A 20,290-nucleotide genomic window follows, 5' to 3' on the forward strand; every position below is an offset into this window, starting at 1 on the left:
TTATACTCTATACCCCGTCCTATAAAGGCAAGCATACCATATGCCTTCTTCACCACCTTCTCCACCTGTGTTGCCACCTTCAAGGATTTGTGGACTTGCACACCTAGGTCCCTCTGTGTTTCTATACTCCTGATGACTCTGCCATTTATTGTATAACTCCTCCCTACATTATTTCTTCCAAAATGCATCACTTCGCATTTATCCGGATTAAATTCCATCTGCCACCTCTCCGCCCAATTTTCCAGCCTATCTATATCCTGCTGTATTGCCCGACAATGCTCTTCGCTATCCGCAATTCCAGCCATCTTTGTGTCATCCGCAAACTTGCTGATTACACCAGTTACACCTTCTTCCAAATCATTTATATATATCACAAATAGCAGAGGTCCCAGTACAGAGCCCTGCGGAACACCACTGGTCACAGACCTCCAGCCGGAAAAAGACCCTTCGACCACTACCCTCTGTCTCCTATGGCCAAGCCAGTTCTCCACCCATCGAGCCACTTCTCCTTGTATCCCATGAGCCTTAACCTTCTTAACCAACCTGCCATGTGGGACTTTGTCAACCTCAGACTTTTGTATCTTTTTCCTGACGGAAGGAGGTGGAAGAGAGAATGTCTGGGGTACGTGGGGTCCTTAATTATTGCGGATGAGTCCATGTATCGGGGTCCACTTGGTCACTGCCAGTTCCATATGCAGTGATCCCAGTGCATCTGTTCTGTGGTCCCGTTACTAGCCCAAGTGTGCCAATCTGCTTTTGAGCTCTTCACAGGTCCTCAAAGCTGTTACACAATTCCATTCAAAGTCGCAGACTTCAGCTTATGTCATCAAATGATTTATGCCCGAGGGATCCTGGACTTAAAAGTCTGATCATGACCATGATTGTCATAAAAACTCATCTGGTTCACTAAAGTTCCTCAAAGGAAGGAGGCACGATGGCACAGTGGTTAGCACTGCTGCCTCACAGTGCCAGGGACCTGAGTCCAATTCCTGGCTTGGGTGACTGTGCGGAGTCTGTACGTTTTCCCCGTGCCTGCGTAGGTTTCCTCCAACAGTCCGAAAGACATGCTGATTGGGTGCATTGGCCGTGCTAAATTCTCCATCAGTGTATCCAAACAGGTGCTGGAGTGTGGTGACTAGGGGATTTTCGCAGTAACTTCATTGCAGTGTTAATGTAAGCCTACTTGTAATAAATAAACTTTTAAGAAATCTGCCATCGTTGCCAGGCATGGCCCACATGTGATTCCAGACCCACAGCACCATTGACTGTTAAATGTCCCCTGAAAATGGTTTGGCAAACCACTCAGTTCAAGGGCAACTAGGCTCAGCTTCAATATTAAAACATCACTGCATTTGTTTTCTTCTATTCATGCATCTTAAGATTGTAGTTTATGTAAAAGAATAACAATATAACTTTGGTGTTTTTTTTCAAAAAAGATTCTCACACCAGGTATCGTTCTCACATTTTTGCGCAACTGGTTTTGAGACCGCGAGTGTTATTTGCAGGATCGAAGTTGGCTTATTTCCTGCTTTCTCTGGAATTCACAACCTGACTAATACTGCAGCTCTTGTGGTTTCTAAGGCCGTTATCTGGTGTGTGTTGCAAAGTGGTTACTCAGCGGAATGACATTCCTTCTTCCCTCTCCACCCCAAAGCATTGTTAAGTTCACTGTTACAGTTTTTCATCCGCATCCAGTATTATGGTTTTCTGGGAATTAAATCCGCAAAGGATTGTAATTTGCTTCTGCCAGCTTTTGCTGAGCAAGCTCTGCCTATTAGATTTCTCCAGTCTGGCTTGACCTAACCTTGATTTGCAAGGTGCAGTGCAAATAAACAAAATGGATCTTACTGTTGAAAAGATATCTTGCAGAACAGAATTGTGTTCAATTCTGGTCGCTGCATTACAGCAAGGATGTGGAGGCTTTGGACAGGGCGCCGAAGAGGTTTATCAGGATGCTGCCTGGATTAGAGGGTATGAGCTATAAGGAGAAGCTGGACAAACTGGGGTTGTTTTCTCTGGAGCGGTGGAGGCTGAGGGGAGACCTGATAGAAGTCAATAAAATTATGAGAAGTATAGATAGGTTTGACAATCAGAATCTTTTTCCCAGAGCTGTGAGACGGGATTTTACAGCCTCGGTTGTCCCGAAACCGTAAAGTCCCGCCCGAGGTCAACGGACCTTTTCAATGTTTGCCCCTCACCTGCTCCGATTCCTGTGGTGGGCGGGATGGTAAAGTTCCGGCTGAAATGTCTAATACCGTGCACTTAAGATGGGGGGTTGAGGGGCGGGGGGGGGGGGGGGGGGGGGGGGGGGGAGGAGCGGGGGGGCGAAGTTCAAAGCAGATGTGAGGGGCAAGTTTTTTACACAGAGTGGTAGGTGTCTGGAACACGCTGCCAGGGGTGGTGCTGCAGGCAGATATGATAGGAGCATTTAACCGGCTTTTAGATAAGCACATGAATATGCAAGCAATAGAGGGATGTGGACCAAGGGCAGGCAGAGGGATTAGTTTAATTTGGCGTCATGTTCGTGGGCCGAAGGGCCCGTTCTTGTGCTGTACTGTGCTATGTAGAACAACTATCCTCATTATCATTATCAAACATCCGTAAAAGTTTCTATTTAAACATTACTAATAAATGCTGATATTAATTGTGTACATCATAACGGTATCTGGCAATAGGTTGCTCACTTTTATGGATGAATGAATAGATCTGTAAAGGTTACTCAGTTGGTGATTGTGTCATTAATGCAGTCGAATTTTCACTGTGTATTTGACACAATGGGCGGGATTATACAGCCTCGCTCGAGCGAGACCGGAAGTTCCCGTCCGAGGTCAACGGACATTTCCGTTGTCCGCCCCTCGCCTGCACCGATTCCGTGATGGGCGGGGCGGTAGAATTCCAGCAAATGATTGCACTCAGGCTTTGTTAGAATGTAGGCGCGCCAGAATGAAATGTGAATGTCCCAGATGTGGTTGAAATTTGACAGAGCAGCCTGCCAACGAGCTTTATGCATTGAATAAAGGAAACAAGGATATGGAACCTTGCAGTGAGTGCCAAGGTAATAGTTTTTTTTAAAATTTCAAAACTGGACAAAGGTTTTTCATGAGGTTGGAGCAGCTAATTACTGTTGTCTGACTGAAACGAGTGCACCATGGCTGGCATCGATGCCACACTGTGAGTCAAAATGTATTCCTGAAATGTCTGGCTGTTCTCTGTGTCAGAAATTGTTCCAGCCATTTGTGAGTGATTCCAGCCACATGAATACTAATGTTCACCATTTGTGTCACGCTGCGACTTATGCTCATTTCTCCCTTTTTTATGTGTGCTTCTTTTAGGGCATTTTGCAAGATGTCAAAATCATCTTGATACCTAATGGATATATAGTACAGTGCCCGAATCTTAATCGCAGTAAGTACCCAGTATGTTCTTACCATGATAATACCTGTCAGTCACAACACATTACCAAATGAACATGGTGGAAACGTGAGTGAGTGCAGGAAAACCAATTTCAAGTCACATGTCCAAAGATTTGTACATTGAAAGAGGAAATATAAACTAGGAATTATATCTTTTTTTAAAGCTTTTTAATTGCAGTCCTTTTCCTGCTGAGATTTCTTGCGACATGCTGAGTATGCAGGATAGAATTACCCACTGATTGGCTTAGTCTCCAATGTTTTATTTTTGATTTGATTTGATTTATTATTGTCACATGTATTAGTATACAGCGCAAAGTACTGCTTCTTGCACGCTCAACAGACAAAGCATACCGTTCATAGAGAAGGAAAGGAGAGAGTGCAGTATGTAGTGTTACAATCATAGCTAGGGTGTAGAGAAAGATCAACTTAGTGCGAGGTAGGTCCATTCAAAAGTCTGATGGCAGCAGAGAAACAGCTGTTCTTGAGTCGGTTGGTACATGACTTCAGACTTTTGTATCTTTTTCCCGATGGAAGAAGGCGGAAGAGAGAATGTCCGGGGTGCTTGGGGTCCTTGATTATGCTGGCTGCTTTTCTGAGGCAGTGGGAAACTATATTGCGTGTTGAACATTGTGTAAGATAAATGTTATTGCATTCTGAGTTTCCGTAAAATAATTTTGCCCTTGACGTTGGCTTGGTTCATTTGGTGACAGTTTTATTTTAAATATTCGGTCAGGGGATCTGGGCATTGCTGGCTGGGACAGCAATCATTGCTCGTGCCTAATTGCCCTTGAACTGAGTGGTTTGCCAAGCCATTTTCAGAGGGCATTTAATAGTCAACATTGCTGCGGGTCTGGAGTTACATATAGGTCAGGCCAGGTAAGGATGGCAGATTTCCTTCCTTTGAGGGACATTAATGAACGAGATGGGATCTTATGACACTCACGGCCATCAGTCATCTGTTAAATCCAGATTATTGTTAAATTCAAATTTCACCATCTGCCGCGGTGTGATTTGAACCCAGGTTCCCTGTTCTTGCCCTGCGTCTCTGGATTACTGTCCTTCGTTTAATTGCCCAATAATATGATTATGTCACCGCCTCCCCCTATTGCCTTCCCATTCAGGAAATTGTGGGTTCCACTGCAAAGAACAAGAACAAAGAACAAAGAACAATACAGCACAGGAACAGGCCCTTCGGCCCTCCAAGCCCGCGCCGCTCCCCGGTCCAGGATTGAATCCTGAATCCAGGATCCCCGCCCAATTTTCCAGCCTATCTACATACTAATATCCTATCCCCGAGATGTCCCTCACAGCTATGATGCTTTGTTCATCACAACCTATTAACTCACCCCTACCCCCCCATTCCAGACCATGTGATCTCCAGGGAGAGGCGAAAACCCAGAGTGAAAACCCCAGGGCCAATATGGGGAAAAAGAAAATCTGGGAAATTCCTCTCCGACCCCCTGAGGCGATCGAAACGAGTCCAGGAGATCACACTGGCCCTGATCGGAAAATGCTTCCCAACCCTATTCATTTCCACTTCCACGAACACCATCTGAATTCCCTGCCCCTGAGACAGGTTCCCAACTATCCGCAGTCTCGCTCTGTACTGGCACCAGCAAGATGATCATAGAATGAAGCCTTGAAACGAGAAACAAAGAACAATTAGCCCGCGCCGCTCCCTGGTCCAAACTAGACCACTCTTTTGTATCCCTCCATTCCCACTCCGTTCATATAGCTGTCTAGATAAGTCTTAAACATTCCCAGCGTGTCCGCCTCCACCACCTTGCCCGGCAACCCATTCCAGGCCCCCACGACCCTCTGTGTAAAATATGTCCTTCTGATATCTGTGTTAAACCTCCCCCCCTTCACCTTGAACTTATGGCCCCTCGTGAACATCACCACCGACCCGGGGAAAAGCTTCCCACCGTTCACCCTATCTATGCCTTTCATAATTTTATACACCTCTATTAAGTCTCCCCTCATCCTCCGTCTTTCCAAGGAGAACAACCCCAGTTTCCCCAATCTCTCCTCATAACCAAGCCCCTCCATACCAGGCAACATCCTGGTAAACCTCCTCCGTACTCTCTCCAAAGCCTCCACGTCCTTCTGGTAGTGTGGCGACCAGAACTGGACGCAGTATTCCAAATGAGGCCGAACCAACGTTCTATACATCTGCAACATCAGACCCCAACTTTTATACTCTATGCCCCGTCCTATAAAGGCAAGCATGCCATATGCCTTCTTCACCACCTTCTCCACCTGTGACGTCACCTTCAAAGATCTGTGGACTTGCACACCCAGGTCCCTCTGCGTCTCTACACCCTTTATGGTTCTTCCATTTATCGTGTAGCTCCTCCCTACATTATTCCCACCAAAATGCATTACTTCGCATTTATCAGGATTGAACTGATGGCTTTGAGCTGAAACTTCGCTGCAGTACTTAATTGCAGCATTGTTGGACATACTTACTTTCAGCGAGCTCCTGGGGCTAAAGGGATCACGGAATATGGGGTGTAAGTCGGATGAGAAAATTGAATTTGATGATCATCCATGATCAAAATGAATGGCGGAGCAGGCTCCAACAGCCGAATGGCCTGCGCCTGCTTCTAGTTTCTAAAGAACCCGTCTGCCAACTCAAGTGGACAGTACAAATTCCAGGGTGCGATTTGTGAAAGGCAGGAAGTCCTGACCAATGTTCATCCCTTGCTCAATGCTACGAAAGACAAACCTTCTTCCGTCAGGAAAAAGATCCAAAAGTCTGAGGTCACGTACCAACCGAAATAGCTTCTTCTCTGCTGCCATCATACTTTTGAATGAACCAAACTCACATTAAGTTGATCTTTCTCTATACCCTAGCTATGACGTAACACTACGTTCTGCACTCTCTCCTTTCCTTCTCTATGAACGGTGTGCTTTGTCTGTACAGCACACAAGAAACAATACTTTTCACTGTATGCTAATACATGTGACAATAATAAATCAAATCGAATCAAATCAAAAGTAATTGGCAACTTTATTCATGGTGTTTGGAGGAAATGGGTGTGCTCAGATTGGCGACAGTATTTCCTTGTATAACAATAGCGAATGCACATCAAATATTAACCAGCTGTGATTTGTTATGGGACATTGTGAGGATGAGAGGTTGCTATTTATAGTATTTTCTTCCCATCCGCCTTGAGTGCATTTAATTATCATTCAAAAGATGGTACATTTTAAAACAATTGTCATTCTGGCCACCTTCCTGAAAAATGTAAATGCCGGTTCTTTGCCAAACTAATTCAAGAATAACTTAGATTTTTTATACAGATCACCGTGTTCTCAAGACATCAATGATAGTGCTTACAGGATCAAACACAAGCTGAGTTACAAAGATATTGAAAGAAAAAAAGACTCGCATTTATATCTCACCTTCCATAATTGTAGGATGCCCCAAGCGCTTTACAGACTCTTAAGAACTTTTGAAGTCTGGTGCTTTGATCAATTAGGAGGGTTGATCTGATGCTTCCATTTGTCCCACTCCTGGGTTGCTTGGTATTGCTAATTCAATGTGTACTTAACTGTGTTGCTCAGGATAAGAATCGAACCATCCAGATTCTTTGAGTCAACAAGTAAGGAATTAGTTTTATCACTAAACCTCACTCAGTTACAGATACAGAAATTATTAATGAAAGGTTTTAAGATGTACCACTGTGTCCAACTTCCCACTAATGCAAAAATGCACACACAACTTCCCCAAGAATGCACACAAAGAAATAATGGAGTATCAGATACTGAAGCTTATCCAAATTAAAAAAAGGTAAAGTCAGAAAGACTATTTGTCAAATGTCCGATTGCTTGCTCTCAGCTAGAGAGTCACTTACCATGGGGACTGCCGGTACTATGGTTTCTTACTGAAGCAGTCGCTCTGCAGTCATGGTCGTTTGATTCTCTTTTCTCCTGATGACAGTGATGTTGAGTTGAAATTCTCCTTTAATAATTCTTAGTTTGCAGCAATGAGGTCTTCTGGTGGGTTTTCAAAACCACAAACAAAGCTCAGCTTTATTGAGAGAGGTTTTAGGAAGATAGAGAGAGAGTGAAAGGGGATAAGGTTTTTTGTATTCGTTCATGGGGTGTGGGTATTATTGGCTGGGCCAGCATTTATTGCCCATCATGGTTGTCCTTGAGGAGGTGGAGGTGAACTGCCTTCTTGAACTGCTGCAGTTCCAAAGCTGTGGGTATACCTACCGTGTTGTTGTGGAGGGAGTTCCAGGCTTTCGGCCCACCGACAATGAAGGAATTGTGACATATTTCTAAGTCAGGATGGAGAGTGACTTGGAGGGGAACTTCCAGATGGTGGTGTTCTCAGGTATTTGCAGCCCTTGCCCTTCTCGATGGTTGCAGTCATGGGTTTGGAAGGTGCCACCTAAGGAGCCTTGGTGAGATCCTACTCTCCCTGCAATAGTCTTTGTCTGTTAGTTGAAATTCAGTATATATTTATACTCAAGACTTGGATCACTAAATCCAGTCTGGGACTCATCTCAAACATTGTCTCTGAGAACACCTATAGACTCTGGGTGGGATTCAAATGTCACCACGGGTCGCTGGTTGAGTTTAAATATAGTTAGTTAATTTAAAAAGTCAGGAATTAAAAGCTCATCTCAGTAATGGTGACCATGAAACTATGCATATTGAATACCCATCTGGTTCACTAATGTCCTTTTAAGAAAGAGAATCTGTCATCCTTACCTGGTCTGGCCCACATGTTCTCAAGATCCACAGCAATGTGAACAAAGAATGAAGAAAAGTACAGCACAGGAACAGGCCCTTGGGCCCTGCAAGCCTGCGCTGATCATGATGCCCCAATCAAACATAAAAAAACCTTCTGCCCTTACTCGGTCCATTTCCCTCTATTCCCTCCCTATTCATCTACCCATCTAGGTGCCTCTTAAATGTTGCTAATGTGTCTGCTTCCACCACCTTCTCTGGCAGCGAGTTTTAGGCACCCACTACTCTGTGTGAAAAACTTTCCCCACACATTTCCCTTAAACGTTCCCCCTCTCACCTTGACCCTGTACACCCTAGTAATTGGCACTTCCACCCTTGGAAAAAGCCTTTGACTGTCCACCCTGTTTATGCCTCTCATAATTTTATAGACCTCTATCTTCCCTCAGCTTCTGTCTTTCCAGTGAAAACAATCCTAGTTTATTCAACCTCTCCTCATAACAAACACCCTCAAAACTGGGCAACATCTTGGTGAACCTTCTTTGCACTCTCTTCAAAGCTTCCACATCCTTCCGATAGTGTGGTGACCAGACTGCATGAAATACTCCAAATGCAGCCTAATTAAGGTTTTATATAACTGCAACGTGATTTCCCAACTCTTGTACTCAATGCCCTGGCTGATGAGGGCAAGCATGCCATGTGCCTTCTCAATCACCTTGGCCACCTGTGTTGCTACTTTTAGGAAACTGTGGACCTGCACGCCCAGATCCCTCTGTAAGATAATATTCCCAAGGGTTCTGCCATTTTACAGTACAATTCATACCTAAGTTTCATCTTCCAAAATACATCACCTCACATTTGTCTGGATTAAACTCCACCTGCCATTTCTGTGCCCAAGTCTCCAATCTATCCATATCCTGTTGTATCCTCTGACAATCCCCGGCACTATCAACAACTCCACCAATCTTCGTATCATCCGCAAACTTACTAATCAGACCATCTACATTTTCCTCCAGATCATTTATATACATATGGTTGACACTTAACTGCCCTCTAAAATGGCCTCACTCGTTATCGAGGTTAATTAGGTATTGTCAACAAATACTGGCCTTAGCTACAATACTGAAATTCCATGAAAGGATTGAAAAAACAATAAAGTGTAGGAGGTTGGGCGAGGGGAAGGTGCCTCTCTGATTTATGGATAAAAGGTTAAGATTGGGAGAGTGACTGTTTAGGCAACTTTTGGTGAAGTAATTATCCGAGGTTTGATAATTAGATACCAAAAGAGAAAATGCTGGAAAATCTCAGCAGGTCTGGCAGCATCTGTAAGGAGAGAAAAGAGCTGATGTTTCGAGTCCAGATGACCCTTTGTCAAAGCCCCATTTTGTGGCTTTGTGGCTTTGATGTTTTAAGTCCAGGTGAACCTTTGTCAAAGCCACAAAGTGGGGCTTTGGCAAAGGGTCATCTGGACTCGAAACATTAGGGCGGCACGGTGGCACAGTGGTTAGCACTGCTGCTTCACAGCTCCAGGGACCTGGGTTCGATTCCCGGCTTGGGTCACTGTCTGTGTGGAGTTTGCACATTCTCCCCGTGTCTGCGTGGGTTTCCTCCGGGTGCACCGGTTTCCTCCCACAGTCCAAAGATGTGCGGGTTAGGTTGATTGGCCATGCTAAAATTGCCCCTTAGTGTCCTGGGATGCGTAGATTAGAGGGATTAGTGGGTACAATGGGGGTAGGGCCTGGGTGGGATTGTGGTTGGTGCAGGCTCGATGGGCTGAATGGCCTCTTTCTGTACTGTAGGCATTCTATGATTAGCTCTTTTCTCTCCTAACAGATGCTGCCAGACCTACTGAGATTTTCCAGTATTTTCTCTTTTGGTTTCAGATTCCAGCATCCGCAGTAACTTGCTTTTAACAATTCGATGTTCAAACTTTTAATAAAAATGAAAAACAAGCAATTATAACAAATTAAATTGTACACATTAACCATATTGCATTTTTCACAAATGTGGAATTGCAACGTTTCAGGTAAAGGATGGCAGATTTCCTTCCCTAAATGACATTGATAAACCAGAAGAGTTTTTACAACAATTGACAATGGTTTCAAGATCATCGCTGAACTTTTAATTCCAGAATTGCTTTTATTGAATTTGAATTTGGCCCTCTGGCATAGTGGGATTCAAACCTGGGTCCCCACACAACTGGTCTGGTGACAATACTGCTACACCACCACCTCCCATTGCTTGAGCTTCAGACTAGAACTGGACTGCTAATTTTCTGCCTGTAACGTTTGCACTACCTTCTTCAGGCTTTCCCTCTGCAAAGAGAATGAATAGTGTACATACCTGCAGTGTTAGTGTACATGCCTAGAGTGTAAGTATACATGCCTGCAGTAGAAGTGTACATGCCTGGAGTGGAGTGTAAGTACATATGCTTGCAACGTAAGTGTACATGCCTGGAGTGTAAGTGCACATGCCTGCAGTGTTAGTGTACATGCCTGCAGTGTTAGTGTACATGCCTGCTGCGTTAGAGTACATGCCTGGAGTGTAAGTGTACACGCCTGCAGCATTAGTATACACACCTGCAGCGTTAGTGTACATGCCTGAGTGTAAGTGTACATGCCTGTAGCATTAATGTACATGCCTGGAGCAAAGGTGTGCATACGTGCAGCGATGGTGTACGTGCAAGGCAGTACAGTAGCACAGTGGTTAGCACCGCTGGCTCACGGTGCCAGGGACGCCGGGTTCGATTCCCAGCTTGGGTCACTCTCTGTGTGGAGTCTGCACGTTCTCCCCGTGTCTGCGTGGGTTTCCTCCAGGTGCTCCGGTTTCCTCCCTCAGTCCGAAGATGTGCTGGTTAGGTGCACTGGCCATGCTAAATTCTTCCCCCAGTGTACCTGAACAGGTGCCAGAGTGTGACGACTAGGGGATTTTCACAGTAACATCATTGCAGTGTTAATGAAAGCCGACTTGTGATTAATAAAGAAACTTTAAAAAAAGAATACATTTTTAAATTCTGTCTGCTTTCCCCCCTACAGTAACGATGCTGTGCTTGACTTTTACAGTTCAAATGATTATGGCGTTACACAGCCGTTATATCTGTCTATTTCACTATACTTTCTCCACCATTTAGACTAAAAATATCTTTCAGTCAGCTAGCTTCAGGTAGTTGAACTGAGTGTGATGGATGTTTTCTAGATACTCAAGTGCAGTTGAATGTGTGTCAATCAATGGGGAAATTGCCTTCTAACATAATGGCTCTCACAGCACTTTAAGCTGCCAAAATTAGGGTGTCTGCAGGTGGATTTGACAGCTTTGGTTCGGTGGGGGGATTGAAAAAGAATAAACCTCGTTCAAAGCTGGGATTCTCCAATGCGGTTGAAAGAGAATGGAGTTTTGTTTGGAACATCGAATTCTCCATTCTCACTTGCCGCGGGGCAGCCACGGACGAGATCGGAGAATCCCGTTCAAAGTGGTCTTGTGGGAGGAAAGCGTTATCGCATCATCCGGCACAGAAGGAGGTCATTCAGCCCTTTGCACTCATGCTAGCTCTCTGAAAGATCCATCCCATGAGTCCCACTCATTTGCCTTTTCCCCAGAGCACTACTGACCTTTCCTTTTTGGTGCAATTGTACAGGGCATTGGTGAGGCAACACCTGGAGTATTGTGTGAAGTTTTGGTATCCTTATCTGAGGAAGGATGTCCTTGCGATAGAGCAGGGGCCTCCAAACTTTTCAGTACGAGGGCCACATCGTATATTTTACACATTTTTGGGGGGGCCAAAGAAAAAAATTTGTTTTATAAATGAATGAATAAAATTTAAATGAATGAATAAGGTTAATTTGGATCATCTTTGTAATCAGCATGATATGATTCAGAACAAAAGAGAAATGTGACAATTACAAAGAAACAATGCCGTGTTTACACTGAGAAATGATATATAATGAGTAAAAATGTCACGCATTAGCAAATGCTCTGACAAAATAATCAATTACTTAACTGCAGATGAGAAAAGCAGGCTATTCATTTTTCAATTAATTTTATTTACTGAAATTTTACAATTCTTTACTTGAAATGAGAATTTGCCCAATTTTGTGGCACATAATAAGAAAAATAACACGCCCCAAGAAAGAACTTCAGTAAAACAAAGCAAAGAAATTCAAAATAAACTTGAACCATTAATAAAGGACGAACAAAAATAAATTCAGTCTGCACCTTTCTACACGATTCTGGCAATTGGAGTTTTCAATCATAACCAACAAATCATGAAGTTTTGCACAAGATTAATGGGAATGATGGGACTGCTTTTTTAATTTCAAAATATTGCTGAACTGAGGTTTCAAGCTTGAGGAAATTGGCAGCTCTTGATTGGGAGAGGCTGTTTGAGGGTAAATCCACATCTGGCATGTGGGAGTCTTTTAAGGAACAGTTGTTAGGGCTACAGGACAGGCATGTGCCTGTAAAAAAGAAGGATAGGAAGGGTAGGATTCGAGAACTGTGGATAACCAGGGAAATTGAGGGATTGGTCGAAAAGAAAAAAGAGGCGTATGTTAGTTCCAGGCAGCTAAAAACGGAGGGAGCTCTGGAGGAGTACAAAGAAAATAGGAAAGAACTCAAACGGGGAATTAGAAGGGCAAAAAGGGGTCACGAAATGTCCTTGGCAGACAGGATTAAGGAGAATCCCAAGGCATTTTATTCATACGTTAGGAACAAAAGGGTTGTCAGGGAAAAAATCGGACCTCTCGGGGACAAAAGTGGGGAATTATGCTTGGAGCCCAAAGAAGTAGGGGAGATCCTAAATGAATACTTTGCGTCGGTATTCACAAAGGAGAGGAATGTGTTGACTGGGAGTGTCTCGGAGGGGAGTGTTGAATCGTCAGAGAAAATCTCCATTACAAGGGAGGAAGTGTTAGGTTTGTTAGAGAATATAAAGACTGACAAATCCCCAGGGCCTGATGGAATCTATCCAAGGCTGCTCAGGGAGACGAGAGATGAAATTGCTGGGCCTCTGACGCAAATCTTTGTCTCGTCACTGGACACAGGTGAGGTCCCAGAGGATTGGAGGATAGCTAATGTGGTCCCGTTATTTAAGAAGGGTAGGAAGGATAACCCGGGTAATTATAGGCCGGTGTGCTTGACGTCCGTGGTGGGGAAGTTGTTGGAGAAGATCCTTAGAGATAGGATGTATGCGCATTTAGAAAGGAATAAACTCATTAACGATAGTCAGCATGGTTTTGTGAGAGGGAGGTCATGCCTCACTAACCTGGTGGAGTTTTTTGAAGAAGTGACTAGAATGGTTGACGAGGGAAGGGCCGTGGATGTTGTCTATATGGACTTTAGTAAAGTGTTTGACAAAGTCCCTCATGGTAGGCTGGTGAAAAAGGTTGGGTCTCATGGGATAAAGGCTAGATGAGTGGAGAACTGGCTTGGTCACAGAAGACAGAGGGTGGTAGTGGAAGGGTCTTTTTCCGGCTGGATGCCTGTGACTAGTGGTGTTCCGCAGGGCTCTGTATTGGGACCTCTGCTGTTTGTGATTTATATAAACGATCTGGAAGAAGGTGTAACTGGGGTGATCAGTAAGTTTGCGGACGACACAAAATTGGCAGGACTTGCAGATAGTGAGGAACATTGTCAGAGTCTACAGAAGGATATAGATAGGCTGGAAATTTGGGCAAAGAAATGGCAGATGGAGTTCAATCCTGATAAATGCGAAGTGATGCATTTTGGTAGAAATAATGTAGGGAGGAGCTATACGATAAATGGCAGAACCATAAAGGGTGTAGATACGCAGGGGGACCTGGGTGTGCAAGTCCACAGATCCTTGAAGGTGACGTCACAGGTGGAGAAGGTGGTGAAGAAGGCATATGGCATGCTTGCCTTTATAGGACGGGGCATAGAGTATAAAAGTTGGGGTCTGATGTTGCAGATGTATAGAACGTTGGTTCGGCCGCATTTGGAATACTGCGTCCAGTTCTGGTCGCCACACTACCAGAAGGACGTGGAGGCTTTGGAGAGAGTACAGATGAGGTTTACCAGGATGTTGCCTGGTATGGAGGGGCTTAGTTATGAGGAGAGATTGGGTAAACTGGGGTTGTTCTCCCTGGAAAGACGGAGGATGAGGGGAGACTTAATAGAGGTGTATAAAATTATGAAAGGCATAGATAGGGTGAATGGTGGGAAGCTTCTCCCCAGGTCGGTGGTGACGTTCATGAGGGGTCATAGGTTCAAGGTGAAGGGGGGGAGGTTTAACACAGATATCAGAAGGACATATTTTACACAGAGGGTGGTGGGGGCCTGGAATGCGCTGCCAGGAAGGTGGTGGAGGCGGACACACTGGGAACGTTTAAGACTTATCTAGATAGCCATATGAACGCAGTGGGAATGGAGGGATACAAAAGAATGGTCTAGTTTGGACCAGGGAGCGGCACGGGCTTGGAGGGCCGAAGGGCCTGTTTCTGTGCTGTATTGTTCTTTGTTCTTTTGTTCTATGTTTGTTTGTCTGAATTCAAAATCATTTTGAAAGTTACAATTGAATCTGCTTCCAGCAGCCTTTCAGGCAGTGTGTCCAAATCATCAAAACTCAAAATTGAAAAGCAAAATTCTTCCCATTTTCCCCCTGGCTTTTTTGACAATTATTATTACTGATGCTCAGTAGCAGCAGTGTGTACTGTCTACAAGGTCTACATGTGGCTACATATGGCATTTGCTTCCAAATAAACCTGTTGGACTTTAACCTGGTGTTGTTAAAACTCTTACAAGGTCTACAGCAGAAATTCACCAAAGATCCTTCAGCAGCACCTTCCAAATACATGACCACTTCCATCTCGAAAGACAAGAGCAGCAGATACATGGGAACACCACCACCTGCAAGTTCCCCTCCAAGCCACTCACCATCGTGACTTTTAGAAACATAGAAACATAGAAACTAGAAGCAAGAGTAGGCCATTCGGCCCTTCGAGCCTGCTCCGCCATTCATCTTGATCATGGTTGATCATTGAATTCAACATCCTGATCCCCCCTTCCTCCCAAGCACTACACCTAATTTCTTCTGAAGTTTAAGTTTATTTATTAGTCACAAGGAGGCTTACATTAACACTGCAATGAAGTTATTGTGAAAATCCCCTCGTCGCCACACTCTGGCACCTGTTCGGGTAACACTGAGGGAGAATTTAGCATGGCCAATGCACCCTAACCAGCATATCTTTCGGACTGTGGGAGGAAACCAGAGCACCTGGAGGAAACCCACACAGACACAGGGAGAACGTACAGGCTCCACGCAGACTGTTACCCAAGCTGGGAATCGAACCCAGGTTCCTGGCACTGTGAGGCAGCAGTGCTAACCACTGTGCTACCCTTGGAAATATTTGACAATGGTCAGCCATTCGACAATGGTTTCACGGTCATCAGTAGATTCTTAATTCCAGATTTTAAAAAAAATTTGAATTCCACCATCTGCCGTGGTGGATTCAAACCCAGGCCCCCAGTACACTAACTGCGTTTTTGGATTAATAGTCTAATGATAATACCACTTGGCCATTGCCTCCCCTACAATCCTGTAGGGTAGTTGGACTTTAACCAGGGATTTCTCTTCCTTATTATTTCTATATTTTCCCCTTCCCCGTTGTCCTCGGTGATAAGGTTAGAACAATGAAACAGACATCTTCATGAGCGCTGCCAATGTCAGGACAAGGATTTGAGTTATTTTCCTCCTTCCTTATGGTTTGGTCAAAGTGAACAGGCTGGCATGTGAGAATGGTGTGGAGATGCCGGCGTTGGACTGGGGTAAACACGTAAGAAGTCTTACAACACCAGGTTAAAGTCCAACAGGTTTATTTGGTAGCAAAAGCCACTGGCTTTTGGAACAGGCTGTTCCTTTGTCAGGTGGGTGTGAGTTCTGATCACAAACAGGGCACAAAGACACAAACTCAATTTACATGAATAATGATTGGAATGTGAGTCTTTACAGCTAATCAAGTCTTAAAGGTACAGACAATGTGAGTGGAGGGAGCATTAAGCACAGGCTAAAGAGATGTGTATTGTCTTCAGACAGGACAGCTAGTGAGATTTTGCACATCCAGGCAAGTTGTCTCTGCAGAGACTGATAGCCAGGTTCCGCACACATGAGGACAGCCTCAACCGGGATATTTGGTTCATGCCACACTATCTGTAACCCCCACAACTTGCCTGGATGTGCAAAATCTCATGAGCTGTCCTGTCTGGAGACAATACACATCTCTTTAACTTGTGCTTAATACTCCCTCCACTCACATTGTCTGTACCTTTAAGACTTGATTAGCTGTAAAGACTCACATTCCAATCATTATTCATGTAAATTGAGTTTGTGTCTTTTTGTGCCCTGTTTGTGATCAGAACTCCCACCCACCTGACGAAGGAACAGCCTGTCTCGAAAGCTGGTGGCTTTTGCTACCAAATAAACCTGTTGGACTTTAACCTGGTGTTGTTAGACTTCTTAATATGTGAGAATGGACCAGACTGCATCATCTTCCTCCATATCTTTCAGTTAATGTTTTTTAAGCTTTGTTTTACGACAAGTAAAACTTGTGACTACAAGTGGTAACCTGCGTCTTCCTGTATTGTAATTACTCCGCATTGCCCATTAGAAACCATCGAGCAGCCACACATGTGACTATGGTGAGACCTTTGTGGCCACATGCATCAGTAGAAGGTACATTATACACGATACAAATAGATGCATTCAATGGGTGTTTAAGTGTGAACAGACAGCTACCCCTGGTCAGTAAGAAAGGAAGTAAAGCACTCGCAATGGACAGAGAACAACTGCGCAGGGTGAAATTTTCCTTCTTTGGGACTAAGTGTGCTGGCACCTTTCCCGTTGGCCAGAATGGCAGGATCCTGCACCAGATTGGAACCCAATTAATTATGCACAGGTATATCCCCCTCTGAATCTTCTGGCGGGCTGGCAGCTGATTCATCTGCCCACCATTAGCTGGCAGGTTCAAAGGTCCCGCTGCCACATTTAAACACCAGTCCAGCCCACCTGGCTTCACCAGTCCGTACAGGCTGTCAGCAACCCAGAGGGAAAAGGCCTCAAGAAGAAGGTGGTACCAGCTTCCGCCGCCAGGGCCCTTGAAGTCCTTATTTGAGGAGTCCAGGCTCTCTCGCATGTGTTGCACCCCAGGGATGGCTGAAAGAAGCACATAGACCTTACCTCTCTGGCCAGGGAGCCCATTGTCCAGGAGGTTAGCGGGGCTGACACCGGCCTGCAATGTGTCATCCAGTTCAGGAAGCCGATGGATGGTCTCATCCACTCCGCCAGGGTAAATCCTCTCTCAGCTCCCTCCACTACCAAACTCTCAGCGAGGCAGCATGCAGCTCTCTTCATGGATCTCACACATGCATTAGCAGGGGACACAAATCAACACTCACCCTTCTCAACAAGACTTTCCCAACATCACCATGCCATCTGTTTATGTTGCTCCACCTCCATTCCCTGTCCCTCCTGGGTAAGGTGGACCACACACAGGGGACAGGCAACCTCTGCTCCACCTCCTCTGACCACATCGTCTTCTTTTGTCTTCATACTGGCCAAACATGAGCACAACAAGCATGAGTGAGCCCCAGATGAGGGGGAGTGAATTTGAGGAGGCTGCAGCAGGGTCCGCTGGCAAGGACAGGGATCGCTCCTGTGGTGACGCAGAGCTTGGGACAACAAGGCAGTACGGATCCCAGTTCCATCACTTCACCCAATCCTGCAGTTCACAGTGAGTGCAATGAATCAGCTTCAATTCATCCACTCAAATTGTCCTTTTGCCTTTTGCACTTACTGGTAGCCCATGGCCGGCGAGCCAGCCCAGCACCTCTCTGAGCCCTGGGAGCATGCTTGAGGATGAGTGATCTCATGAAGAACTATCACAACGCTCACCTGCACCCTCCACCAGCGCAGAGAGACACACATACACACCTTGGTGAAGCATAGTTCAAGGTTAGACTCAAAGTCACTTCCTGAGGAACATCTCACTTACACACCAGCAGCCAGTGGGAAGACCAGCCCACCATTAGCCTACCGTTAGGGGAATTGCAAAGCGGTTTCATGCCAGCGGGTTTCTGATTTTTTGGGCTTCCACTAGACTCTCCGCCCCTGCCCACCCACCAAACCTGCTGCAGGCGAGATGGGAGAATTCCGCCCACGTTTTGTTTTTATCTTTCCATTTTATCAACCGACCAAAAGGAACGTAGAAGTACGTATGAGATTGAGTATGGAGATCACATGCCTCATTCTTATTTATTTACTGATCAGAAATTTAAGTTGCCACATCCGGATTTGCCACCTGAAACCAATGAACTGTAGAACCAGAGAAAAGTTATAAGGGCGCAATCACAGAATCAAATGCCTACAGTGCAGAGGGAGGCCATTCGGCCCATCGATTCGGCACCGACCACAATCCCACCCAGGCCGTATCCCCATAACCCCTTGCATTTACTCTAGCAAGTCCCTGACACTAAGGGGCAATTTAGCATGGCCAATCCACCTAACCCACATATCTTTGTGTAGGGCGTAAAGCGGAGTACCTGGAGGAAACCCACGCAGACACGGGGAGAACATGCAGACTCCGCACAGCGACCCAAGCCAGGAATCAAACCTGGGTCCCTGGCACTGTGAGGCAGCAGTGCGAACCACCGTGCCACTGTGCCACCCTCAAAGAGTAAGAGGCCATTCAGCCCATTGTGACTGCACTGGCCACAAAAGAAAAAAATGTAACTAGTCACTTGTTTTAATCAAAATTTTCCAGCATCTGATCTGTAGCCTTGCAGGTTATAATACTTCGGATGCAGATCCAGGTTAATGAATTGAGTGTCTCAGTCCCCACCACCAACTTAGGCAGTGAATTCCAGACACCCACCATCCTGTGGGTGAAAACAATTTTCCTCTAATTCTACCAATCACCTTAAGCTGGTGCCCCTTGGTGATTGACCCCACAACTAAGCTGCCATTTTTGGACAACACTGAATTCCGTCCTTAATTATTTGTCTTTACTCCAGTAGCATATACCAAAGGAACCTTCACTGTGCCAAATGTCAATGGGAAACTGTGCGAGGTTGGTAAATATTTAATCGAGAATAATGGTTATAGTTTGCTGCTGACGTTTTATAGATTTTCTTTGGGCTGTAGTCATTACCTCCCTGGGTCCAGGGCATAAACTGAAATGGAACAAGGTGGGCTGACACATCCCTTCATGGGTGGCACGGTGGCTGGAATGGTACACGGACGGTTTACTGGAGATTGCCAAAATTAGGAGGGGTTTTGATAGAACATGGAAAATTTTTTTCCATTAGTAGGGGGATTGGAAGAAGGGTGACACGGTGGCACAATGGTTAGCACTGCTGCCGCACAGCGCCAGGGACCCGGGTTCAATTCCAGCCTTGGGTCACTGTCTGGTGCATGTTCTCCCCGCATCTGCGTGGGTTTCCCCCGGGTGCTCCGGTTTCCTCCCACAGTCCGAAAGACGTGCTGGTTAGATGCATTGGCCATGCTAAATTCTCCCTCAGTGTACCCGAACAGGCGCCGGAGTTTGGCGACTAGGGAATTTTCACAGTAACTTCATTGCAGTGTTAATGTGAGCCCACTTGTGACACTAATAAATAATGGGTTTCCTCCAGTTTCCTCCCACAGTCCAGAGATGTGCGGATTAAGTTGATTGGCCATGCTAAATTGCCCCTTAATGTCAGGAGGATTAGCAGGATAAATACGTGGGGATATGGGGATATGGGGATAGGGACTGGGTGGGATTGTTGTCGGTGCAGACACGATGGGCCAAATGGCCTCCTTCTGCACTGATTCTATGAAACTGACTGGGGCAGAAAAAGTAGGCATCTCTCACACTTAAGAGAGCTGTCGATAAAACATGTTTTCAAGCAATGCTCACAGGATGCTTGTGTTTGAATTGAGTGCCTTGGTCTGTCCCTAGATAGCTGGCATAGATAGAACATCTGTTGTGCATCAAAACAAGTTAGTCCATTTTCCTTGAGTGACCCTGATTTGCAATCTCTGCAGTGACAGGAGTAAAGTCGCAATCAACATGACCCATGGTCAAGTGCAGCTGTTCGGCCCATCGAGTCTGTGGCAGCCCTTGTGAAGAGCCCTCCAGTTACTTGCACTTCCCCTGTGCCTGCCCGGTTTTCCCTTTCAAGTTTATGTA

The 20,290-nt window shown here is 45.3% G+C and overlaps 1 protein-coding gene across 2 annotated transcripts in view; it reads left to right on the forward strand.

Moving 5' to 3' along the window:
• LOC144498984 (protein kinase C-binding protein NELL1-like) overlaps positions 1-20,290 on the forward strand; it is an 893,123-nt gene that overhangs the window by 121,472 nt on the left and 751,361 nt on the right. For both annotated transcript variants that reach the window (XM_078221009.1, XM_078221010.1), the window contains exon 6: positions 3,333-3,405. In XM_078221009.1, coding sequence (XP_078077135.1) covers positions 3,333-3,405 — 73 coding nt within the window. The remainder of the gene's footprint in view (positions 1-3,332; positions 3,406-20,290) is intronic.

The sequence above is a fragment of the Mustelus asterias genome, chromosome 9, assembly GCF_964213995.1.
Source record: "Mustelus asterias chromosome 9, sMusAst1.hap1.1, whole genome shotgun sequence".
NCBI lineage: Eukaryota > Metazoa > Chordata > Chondrichthyes > Carcharhiniformes > Triakidae > Mustelus > Mustelus asterias.